General features: G+C 40.4%; 1 protein-coding gene across 1 annotated transcript; it reads left to right on the top strand.

Moving 5' to 3' along the window:
• Nucleotides 1-370: 370 nt before the first annotated feature.
• LOC135574598 (uncharacterized) lies at nt 371-2,331 on the top strand. The gene has a single exon (XM_065026050.1). The coding sequence runs from the start codon at nt 792-794 to the stop codon at nt 1,731-1,733; it is 942 nt and encodes a 313-aa protein (XP_064882122.1). The 5' UTR covers nt 371-791; the 3' UTR covers nt 1,734-2,331.
• Nucleotides 2,332-12,438: the final 10,107 nt, after the last annotated feature.

Here is a 12,438-nt window from a genome sequence, read left to right as displayed (position 1 = left end):
ATTAATTGTAGATATGCAACCAGTCGTGTAGTGAATTCATGACGTGTTTTTTTCCCCCGTGGGATAGGTGTCTATAGGCGGTATGTGTTGCATGTGGTCATAAACCAGTATTGTAGGTTTTTAAATGTGTTTTTTTTCACATGGAAGCAAAACATGAAAGACCCCTATGTGCAAATCATCTAGCCTTATACATATTGCAATAATTATAGGCTACTGCAACGAGAGAGAGAAACAGTGGAGTTCTTATTCATGAGGTATATAAAGAATACTTTAAATCATGGCATTTGAGGACAGTGAAATGAATCAACGCAGGGTATTGGCTTGCATCGCTCCTGGATCCGCCTCCCGGGCATGTTATGAGACCAGAACGTCCACTTCATTTGCTGGACAAGAGTGAAGGCGCCCTTGTATGCTACATTACCTCATTTAATAAATAACCACCTCGCTGCCCGGACCTCAGAGCCTATCCATAAACGCCTATTCGAGCTTTATCCGTCCGGGTAAACAATTGCGGTGAGTGTATCTGAAAGCCCGTGGACCACGGAGACTATAGCGCACCATCTCGTTAGCTTCCTAGTAAATGCCTCATAAATACCAGAATGGTGCAATTGTTTTACGCGATAAGCCCGTGTTCTAGCCAAGATGAGCGTAAGAGAAATCTGCTCCGTCAGTGAAGGACACATTGTGTGTGTTAAGCATCCAACAGGCTACGCTTCTTCTATTGCACCGTGTATAGCATCTAATCATTCAAGACGGACGGTGTGGCGGAGCACAGAGGGAGGAGGGCAAATATGAGGGACAGGGACTTCATGCCCAACGTGGAACGGGGAAAACCCGCCACATACACTGGGGACAAGAAGGCTAAAATGGCTGCGAAGACCAACAAAAAGTGGGTGAGACTGGCCACTGTTTTCGCATACGTGTTGTCCGTGTCTCTGGGGGCTATCATATTGGCCATATATTACAGCCTAATATGGAAACCAACGTCTGCTTCCTCCTCATCATCATTTTCGAGACACAATGCTGTGACCCCCGTAACGGCAAATACTACGAACAATACCACCAGTGTACCAAATTATACCATACACACAGGTACGCAGAAGACGGACACTTTTACACGCGATGAGTCCAGGTCCATGGCATCACTTGTTACATTAAAAACAGATACCGCCGGGACCAATGCATTTCAGTGGTTGGATAGTAGTAGTAAAAGTCCCACGGCCCCCTCAGACGGCAATACGCCCACAACAGCGGTTGAAGGACCAACAATAGTACACTTCGTCACCGCACAGAGCTACGCAGCCACACAGAACAAATTGGACACGCCGACAGAAGTCAGAGACTCGTCTCCAAGTGTCACTCAAGAGGATCCAGCGAACTTGCCGACGCACACAACCAGGGACCAAGAAGAGACGTGGTGGGTGTTTGGAGTACAACAGGAATCGCTGGAAGGATATGGGCTGGATTCAATCCAAGAGAGTCAAGCTATGGATTCTTCTCGAACAAGAGTGATGCTCACGGAAGCCTCAGCGGCTCCAAACGCAGACCAACAGGCTTTGCGCACAGACTCTACCTCTGACCAGGCCCAGGGTACGTGGGGACTCGTTACCTTTACTGATGCACAACGTGATTCTGATTTAATAACGGAAGGGTCATCTTACTTCCTGGAGGAGCTGGTTACCATGGACAACGGGGATGCCTCAGTCAAAACTACACGTCCAGAGCACACATGATTTTTAGACACCATACAAAGTGTTGTGTAGGGCCTATATATTCTTATAATGCATTAAGCTTTGGGGAAATTATAATTAAAATATTCCAAATGATACCTTAATTTGGCACCGTTATTTGGATTGTTGGCATCACAACATTTCTATAGGTTATATCTTCAGTTCAAATGTGACCCCATTGTCTACCTGTTGAGGAAATTAACTAAATAATTTGACTCGTCTGGATTGAGCTATAGGCATATATGTGTTGTTTACATTGGGCCATATTCTCAAGGATAACGGACTAATACACAAATACTAAGCTATTTATACGAAAATAGGTTCCACAAATGCTGGCTATTTTTAGGCCTTTAGGTTATGTCCCAATGTAAGATGATATCATGAATGGATTGGCAGAGGAAAACACATGTATTCCCTCTCAGGTATGTACATATAAACTTGATCCAAAGCAAGATTCACTGTGTTATGATCTTTTTAGTAGGAGTCAAATTATGCGCATCGGCCTATGTTGATGTTGTAGCCAAATGTAGCCTCCTTTTTACAATACCCATGTGCAATACATAGCCTATATCAAGAGACAAATAAAACCTTTTGAGAATAATATTGCTTTTTATTGTTGGTCATTTCTTTACACTATAGGCTAGTAGGTTATTTAGAAAAAAAATGATTTAGATGATGCTTTGTGAGCTTATTTCAAGAACATTTTGTTTGTGCACTATTATCCACTGCTTCCATGACTGGTTCAAGTATCAAATAGAGTTGCCCCTTATTATTTCAAATCTTTAATGCTCTGAAAGATTGCTTTGTCTTTAATAGGCTACTTTTCAATTTTATATTTCTTGTTGGTGCGTGGAATTATTTTTCATGGCAGGTGGCGAACCAACATACCACACTTATGGAAAGTATCCACGTATTATCAAAATAAGGTCAAATGTTCATACAGAGGTGTTTGTACACCAGAAAAACACAGTCATAACTTTACTGTAAACAGCACCATTAATCTAATCTTATAATAATACGTAGTAATGAGCTAACCCACATACTTGATTTATTTGCTACATATAATTTGAGAATAAGAACTATGAATAGTATTATATTATAGCTTTTTACATTTAGGATAATAATCATAAATGGCAAAGACAACCACAAACATTTTCACAATCCATAGTGTTCAGAAACACTCATGTGAAACTCCAAGCCAGCAAGTGTCAAGCTAATCATTACACCACATTGCCTTTCTGTAGGCCTAGAAATGGTTGCATGTTGAACTAAAGTACCCACCTGCAAACCTAATAGCTTATCATCAGTGGTGCCAAACTGTTTACAAACCTGACCCTAAGGGCTCACTCTGGGCTTTGACAGATGTCATATTGGACACAACCCTGTGTCGGGCTGATCCTAGCCTATAGTCCTGAAACGTCAAGCCTCAAGTAGAGTTTCAGTGCATAGTTGTTCTGACAAGACATATTGCCCAAAACCGTCTTTCATTAACTTTATTTTCCTGGTTCTCTAATGGTACTGCCAGACAAAGAGATGAGAAGTGATTGCCTTTTTCATCATTTACCTATTTACAGAAAGTAATACAAAATGCCTCTTCTCAGACCACAACTCATCCATTCCCTGTCACAAATAATAGTGTTACTTCAGTTTAGTCTGGTTGTGTGCTGAAAATAAAACAGAGTAAGACAAGGGTTGAAATAGTCTGGGACATGTTTATCCTGGCCGGATTTCTCCATTGATGAATTATTCTCCAAAAATATTCAGTCATTTTGTCCTACATAGATTAATTGTGGGGGCAGGGAACATTTGTCATCAGGATGACATTGCTTCACCAATTGGGATGAACTCCACCATAGCTGCAGCAGAAACTGCCTTGTTGGACAACATGGCACAAACACAAGCAGGGCATTGTGGGAGGCCATAAGGTCATTAACATGAGGGTTTGTGGACCTTTCAGAGCCCTCAAGGGATTGTATGGAGCACTAACCAAACCAATCAAACCAGTAAACCACAATGCCTTAGAGAAGGTTAAGAAGGTTCCCCCAGAGATGCAGATTGCAACCCTTTGATGTAGGGCCAGGGTATATGTAGGGGCTGTTTCAGAGGGGTGTTACGGGTGGCAACTACCCCCCCCCTGAAATAGGATTGATCTTAACATTGATCTTAATGAGAAAATGTATTAGATATTACAAAGCATGACAGCTGCTACCTTATTGTATTTTCCATGGGCCATGAAATGGGTTTCTTGCAAACTGCAGACACAACATTGGACAATAACATTGAAAACAGTTTACAGGCTGACACATTTCCTAATAATGCTCACTGAGGCAAGGAGTTCACATGAAGAATATGGTTTTAGAATTTTGGGGCATTTCACATTAAATTGCACATTGAAAACAAGATCATATCAACCCCCTTTGATTTGCTCACATTTTGTTGTGTTACAAAGTGGGATAGAAAAATATTTTAAGAGATTTTTTGTAATTGATTTAGACAATATACTCCATAATGTCAAATTGAAAAGAACATTCTTCACATTTTTACAAATGTATATATTTTTTTATAACTAAAATATAGTTGTTGCATAAGTATTCACCCCCTTTGTTTAGGCAAGTCTTAGCAAATCACATAATAAGTTACATGGACTCACTCTGTGTGAAATAATAGGGGTTGGCATGATTTGTGAATGACTACCCCATCCTCTGTCCCCCATACATACAACATCTGTAAGGTCCCTCCGTCAAGTATTGAATTTCAAGCACAGATTCAACTACAAAGACCATGGAGATTTTAATAAGCCTCACAAAGAAGGGCAGTGATTGGTAGATGGGTAACAATAACAAATCAGACATTGAATATTTAAGCATGGTCAAGTTAATAGTTACGCTGTGGATGATGTATTAACCCACACAGACACAAAGAGACAGTCGTCTTTCTGAACTGTGGAGATTATAACAGAACATGGCCAAGATGTTAAAATGTTCATAAATGACCAGCATGGTCGAATAATAATAAGGCAGAACAGTTGAAACTGGAGCAGCAGCACGGCCAGGTGGACTGGGGACAGCAAGGAGTCATCATGTCAGGTAGTCCTGGGGCATGGTCCTAGGGCTCAGGTCCTCCGAGAGAGAGAAAGAAAGAGAGAAGGAGAGAATTAGAGAACGCACACTTAGATTCACACAGGACACCGAATAGGACAGGAGAAATACTCCAGATATAACAAACTGACCCTAGCCCCCCGACACATAAACTACTGCAGCATAAATACTGGAGGCTGAGACAGGAGGGGTCAGGAGACACTGTGGCCCCATCCGAGGACACCCCCGGACAGGGCCAAACAGGACATGAGTGCAATGTGTTGGTAATAATTTAGGCAGGTTACCCTAGTAACCCTAGGCAGGTTACCCTAGTGTTCTTGGGCACAGGGACTATGGTGGTCTGCTTGAAACATGTTGGTTTTACAGACACGGTCAGTGACAGGTTGAAAATGTCAGTGAAGACACTTGCCAGATGGTCAGCGCATGCTCGGAGTTCACGTGCTGGTAATCCGTCTGGCCCTGCGGCCTTGTGAATGTTGACCTGTTTAAAGGTCTTACTCACATCGGCTACGGAAAGCTTGATCACACAGTCGTCCGGAACAGCTGATGCTCTCATGCATGTTTCAGTGTTGCTTGCCTCGAACTGAGCATAGACGTTATTTAGCTCGTCTGCTCGGCTCGTGTCACTGGGCAACTCGCAGCTGTACTTCCCTTTTGTAGTCCGTAATAGTTTGCAAGCCCTGCCACCTCTGATGAGCATCGGAGCCTGTGTAGTACGATTCAATCTTAGTTCTGTGTTGATACTTTGCCTGTTTGATGGTTCGTCGGAGGGCATAGCAGGATTTCTTATAAGCGTCCGAGTTAGAGTCCCACTCCTTGACAGCGGTAGCTCTACACTTTAGTCAGTGCAGATGCTGCCTGTAATTCATGGGGTATGTATGTACGGTCACTGTGGGGATGATGTCATCGATGCACTTATTGATGAAGCCAGTGACTTATGTGGAGTACTCCTCAATGCCATCGGAGGGATCTCGTAACGTATTCCAGTCCGTGCTAGCAAAACAGTCCTGTAGCTTAGCATCTGCGTCATCTGACCGCTTCCTTATTGAGTGAATCACTGGTACTTCCTACTTCAGTTTTTGCTTGTAAGCAAGAATCAGGTGGATAGAGTTATGGTCAGATTTGCCAAATGGAGCTCGAGGGAGAGCATTGTACCTGTTTCTGTGAGTGGAGTAAGGGTGGTCTAGAGTTTTTTTTCCCTCTGGTTGCACATTTAATGTGCGGATGAGGTAAAACAGATTTAAGTTTCCCTGCATTAAACTCCCCGGCCACTAGGAACACCGACTCGATGAGCATTTTCTTGTTTGCTTACGTCTTAGTGCCAGCATCAGTTTGTGGTGGTAAATAGACAGCTATGAAAAATAGAGATGAAAACTCTCTGGTAAATAGTGTGGTCTGCAGCTTATCATGAGATACTCTACCTCAGGCGAGCAAAACCTTGAGACTTCCTTAATATTAGATTTTGTGCACCAGCTGTTATTTACAAATAGACACAGACCTCCACCCCTTGTCATCCTGGAGGCAGCTGTTCTGTCTTGCCGATGCACGGGAAACCCAGCCAGCTGTATGTTATCTATGTTGTGATTCAGCCACGACTCAGTGAAACATAAGATATTACAGTTTTTAATGTCCTGTTGGAGGTATAGTCTTGATCGGAGCTCATCCATTTTGTTATCCAATGATTGCACGTTGGCTAATAGGACTGATGGTAAAGGCAGATTACCCAATAGCCATCGGATCCTTACAGGGCAACCTATGTCCCCGATGTCCATCTCTTCTTCGTGCGAATGACAGGGATTTTGGCCATGCAACTTTTAAATGAAGACCCACTGTAGGTGACCATGGCTAAGTTTTAGTTTGATACGTCACAACCCCATACATACACAGAATAAAAATATAAATGCATAAATGCAACATGTAAAGTGTTGGTCTTATGTTTCAAGAGCTGAAATAAAAGATCCCAGAAAATCCCAGAAAAGTTCCATACACACAAAAATCTTATTTCTCAACAATGTTTGGCGGCAGGGTAGCCTAGTGTTGGACTAGTGACCGGAAGGTTGCAAGTTCAAACCCCCGAGCTGACAAGGTACAAATCTGTCGTTCTGCCCCTGAACAGGCAGTTAACCCACTGTTCCTAGGCCGTCATTGAACATAAGAATTTGTTCTTAACTGACTTGCCTAGTTAAATAAAGGTAAAAAAAAAATAAAAAATGTTGTGTATAAATGTTTACTTCCCTGTTCGTGAGCATTACTCCTTTGCCAAGATAGTCCTTTCACCTGACAGGTGTGGCATATCAAGAAGCTGATTAAACAGCATGATCATGAAACAGGTGCACCTTGTGCTGGGTACAATAAAATTCCAATCTAAAATGTGTAGTTTTATCCCACAACAAAATGCCACAGATGTTTTGAGGGAGGGTGCAATTGCCATGCTGACTGCAGGAATGTCCACCAGAGCTGTTGCCAGAGAATTGAATGTTCATTTCTCTACAATAAGCTGCCACCAACGTAGTTTTAGAGAAGTTGGCAGTACGTCCAACCAGGCTCAACCGCAGACCACATGTATGGCGTCGTGTGGACAAGAGTGTGTTACTTTGACTGCATTTGACAGAAATACACTTGTTCTTAGGTATAATTACTTGAAAACTAACTGCACCACTGTGCTTGCAGATGAACAAGAATAATGTGCAAAGAACTTCATGTGTATATGGTTTTGTGCTGGATAATGTGCTGTTATAATTCTTAAGTTGTAGTATATCCACTGGATTCTCTAAATAAAAACAGCCTTTAATTGTGATTATTTTTCTTCAGTAACTGGAGAGATGGAATGGAAGCAGATTTTCATAATATGACATCCAAGTCGAACAAGACATTGTTTTCTCTCTAAACAAAAGAGAGATGGATTACTAAAATATCCTGTGTGACACCCAGGCATGTAGACCAGTGGTTCCCAACCAGGTGTACTAGGACCCCTGCATGTACTTGGCCTATTGGTTTATTTGGATCCCCATTAGCTTTTGCAGAAGCAGCAGCTACTGCTCTTGTAGTCGACAAGAAACACAAAACACAAAACATTACAAGTAACAACACACTGATACACAGATAGACAAGGACAGTCACAGACATTTTTCAAATATCGATATGCAAGCAATACAACAACACAAATTGTGTGTGAGTGTGTTTTTGTGTGTGTGTGTCCCATCACAATCCCTGCCGTTCCATGATATGAAGTTTAGTCTGTAACTTTGCTGTTTGCTTGAGTAATTGAAGATGGAAGCGAGTTCCATGCGATCAAAACTATAATACCGTGCACTGCCATGAATTCGCTTTGGATTTTGAAACTGTGAAGAGACGCTTGGGTATGAAAGGGTGTCTGAGCTGCATGTTATTTGAGTATGCAGACAATCTGTCATTTTCATCACAGTAATATTTCTCATAAAAACTCAAAGAGAAGCAGTTCATCTCTCGTCAACCCTCAACCAGGAAAGACTATGCATGTTGTTAGTTCTGTATGTGCAGTTAAGGGCAAGGTGTCCTGCTCTGTTCTGAGCCAGCTGCAGCTTTGCTAGGTCTTTCTTTGCTGCACTTGACCATATTACTGGACAGTAATCAACATGGGTCAAGACCAGAGCCTGAAAAACTAGTACAGTTGAGTTTTGTGTCAAGAACGCAGAACATCTTTTTTTTATGACAGATATACCCCTCCCCTTCTCCACAACAACTTTGCCCATGATAACTGTTCATTGAATGTTCTACCTAGGAGTTTTTCCTCAACTTGCTCAATGGTCACACCCTTTCTGTACAACTCCAGTTTAGGGTTAGTTCTTAGAGAATGTTTTGAACTAAATACAATGGTTTTCGTTTAGATGTATTTAGGACCAGTTTATTAATAATCTGATCTGATAGTGACTGTAACTCCTCTATATGTCATACATAGTCATAATAGCTGCATGTAAGACCAGTGGTAAATCAAATGTAAAAATAGAGAAAAGTAACAGCCTGAGGGATATCGCGCTGTACATATCTGATGTTAGAGAAGCTTCAATTGAAGAACAGGTGCCTGTAAAGCCATAGCAAAAGTGAATTTAGGTTGCATACTTATTGAATTTGTCTTTGACTAAATGTGACCGACATCCTTGATTCGGTCTTATGTAGCAAAATTTGAAGTAGTGTTTTTTACATTGGATAAAATCAGAGACAAAGAGCTACAAAATGGTATGTTATACACTGCATTTGAGGAACAATGGGAAAGTAATTCTGCTTTGAAAGTTGATAAACTTGTAACCTTACTTATGAGAAAATGGCCTTTGAATGTTTTTTGTCTACACCCGTTCTGCATCGTTCACACCCTCTTAAGCTTTAGATCAACCAATCACTTTAAGGGTTGATCCGAGCATTCTGTCCCAACAATTGCAGTCAAGCACCCAAGCTAACTGACTAACATTTGTCGCAGTGACATTCTATTGAAATGGACACTTGCATAGTGGAGTCTTTTGTTAAGACATGTAGCTAGCTAGCTAGCTAAACAATTAACCATAATCACAACTCATGACGTTACTACCCTGCATGAATCTGCAGGTAGCAAACCAACCAGGTTCAATGTTAGCTAGCTAACATTAGGCTATAACAAACAGAGCTAATGGCTCTGAGATACAAATAATAAGATCATACATGTAATGTTAGCTAGCGAGCCAGCTAACAGTAGCTAGCTAGCTAGCAGTACACTTTAACTTGAAATGAAAAGAGTTTGTCAAAATTAGTAACGTGTAATATCTGAAAATGTAGCTAGCTAGACTATCTTACCCGTGGTTAGAAATCGGAGTAGATAGCCAGAGCGAATTTAACAGCTATGTTGAAATGGGTACTAGCATAGTGGAGTCTTTTGTTAAGACATGTAGCTAGCTAGCTAAACAGTAAACCATAATCACAACTCATGACGTTACTTCCCTGCATGAGTCTGCAGGTAACCAACTAGGTTCAATGTTATCTTTCTAACATTAGACTATAACTACCTAAGCAAATGGCTCTGAGGTACGAATAACAAGATCATACACCTAACTTTAAGCTAGCTAGCTAATAGTACACTTTAAATTAAAACTAGTTTGTCAAAATTAAAAACTTGTAATATCTGAAAATGTAGCTAGCTGTTTCTCCCTGTAACGGATGCCATGGTTGCCCTTAGTTTGAATCCTTAGCTATCATACTTGAATTCCACTGATTTCAAATCTTGGTCATCCAAAAAGTGGAGAGCAACACTTATGCAGTTCTACTAAGAAATATATATATTTTTAAAGCAGTGTTAGACAGGATTACCGACATACAGTGGTTATTTCTTTAAAATTTGTGTCGTACTGCAGCACAGCTTGCAGGCTGCCGCAAAATTCAATGGCACGGTATTTAATTGTCAGTCATTGTTTCCATTAATGCTAATTAGTGCTAGTTTGACCACCAGAGGGCATATTGGAGAAGCATTTGACTGTTTTTAATATTGGCAGTACTAGAGACTTTAAACCTTTTTTGTAAGAACATTGTGTATGGGATTGATTTTTAGACATGTAGCTTAATTAATTTGATTAATATTATGGTGTTTTTATTCCAAGAAAAACAAAACTGCATTTTACAGTAGCCTATGTACAGTAGGACTCAGTCTTTCTATTAAGAAAATATGGTGCTGTACAACACGTCCGGTCGGGAGTAGGCCTAAGCTACTAACCTAAAGACTCTTAGACCATGATAAACAAGATTCTCTGGTCTGATGAAACCAACCTGGTTGAGAGGATCTGCAGAGAAGAATGGTAGCGTCATACCCAAGAAGACTCAAGGCTGTAATCGCTGCCAAAGGTGCTTTAACAAAGTTCTGAGTGAAGGGTCTGACTACTTACCTAAATGTGATATTTCCGTTGTGTTTTTTGGCACTGTACAAGTGACCGGTCGGGAGTAGGCTACTAAGTGACAGTGAGTGAAGAGCAAAATAATCCTAAAATTTCCACACCCTAATTGTTGGCTAACCAATACCCAAACAGATATTCAGTGAAAATAAAAATCTCATTGTTTATCAAGTCCAGTCCCCATGCTTGTCTCAGAGCAGTGCGAAACGGTGCTGAAATAGTTGCTCCAAATCCTGTTATTGGATTACTTTGGGTGTTCCAGTAATTAACAATTTGTTGCCTTCATTAGCCTAATTTAATCCAATATTTCTGTCATTCAGTGATATTTATTCCCATAGTAATTTGTTATGAATCCACCAGATGTGGTTAGAAAACAATGCATTTGGTAGGCTATGCAAAAGAGATGGGAGAAGTGACATGCCTTGCAAACATCCATTAATACATTTGAAGTCCCTAAACTCGGTAAGAGTCTATTGTCCTGCTGAGAGCCCATCAAGGGTGGATGGCTTCTTTTGTATTCTTAACAGAACTCCCGCACAGAGAAGAGAAAGGAGACTTGAATAATTAACCATGTCGGTAAAATACTGTTAGATCTGGGGATTATGGTCACGGTCAGTGCTATTCGAAAACACTATCATCAGGTGCCTGTGTTACCCGAAAGCCCAGGAACAGGTACAGTAGGCTACAATCCTGTAAAGTAGGCATAATAATGCTATAAATAATGCTTAAATGAATAGACTGCTGGTATTTACTGTATGCTGCACATTTTTACATTGTATTCCATTTCCAGCGAGACTGTTCAAGCCATCGACTCACCGATGGTTGAGGATGATGAGCGATCGGCAAAGGCAATCTGGAATCTGCTGGCATCACCCCACATCACCATTGCTGTACAGTATTTGAAATAAACATCTGCATTTTGAAAGAGTATTTTTATCATTATTTTATTAACGAAAGCATAAATACTGTACAGTATATGCTTCACCCGACATTTTGCGGTTGCATGAGGTTTGGAGTTAGAAATGTAAAATTGTAGAGTACTTGGAGGTAAGAGTCTATTGTCCCGCTAATAACCCATCATGGAAATGTTGTTTGTAGAGTTCACACTGTGCTACACTTATGGAAAAACAAGTGTTTGAAAACATGTTTTCTAAATTAAAATACAGCATCTACAGTGGTACAAATATATTACTGAATTCGATCAAAAAAATAAACGCACATAATTTTCGATTTTACACTAACAAGTGGTTGCAAGGGTGAATAATCCAATAATAATTATTATGACACGGCTCTTGGAACTCATTAAGAGGCTGCTTCTAAATGAATATACTGGCAGATCAATAACATTTCCCTGTAGATCTAATTAAATATAGAGGACCGGAGATTTCTAAATGAATACCTAAGTGCTTTTATACAAATATAATGCAGGGTTAATAATAATTTAATATATTTGTAGGGCTTGATTTATTTTTCGTTAGGGCGAATCTGAGCTGTGGTATTGAGTTAGAAATGTAAAACCTTACAGAGAAAAAAATATGTCTGATATTCATTTTTTGGCATTGCTTTTTTTTTGCCAAATGTTGAACAGACATGCAGACATATTAATTATTGCACGGAGGAAAAGTGGAATAATAGCCTGCTGTCTGTAGTTTTAAAAACATTTAGCTAAATAAAATGATATTATGTTGTTGGGTAACCGATCGGCTCTCGGAACTCATTTAG

This window comes from Oncorhynchus nerka, linkage group LG13, assembly GCF_034236695.1.
Source record: "Oncorhynchus nerka isolate Pitt River linkage group LG13, Oner_Uvic_2.0, whole genome shotgun sequence".
NCBI lineage: Eukaryota > Metazoa > Chordata > Actinopteri > Salmoniformes > Salmonidae > Oncorhynchus > Oncorhynchus nerka.
This window is presented reverse-complemented; position numbering and strand designations above follow the sequence as displayed.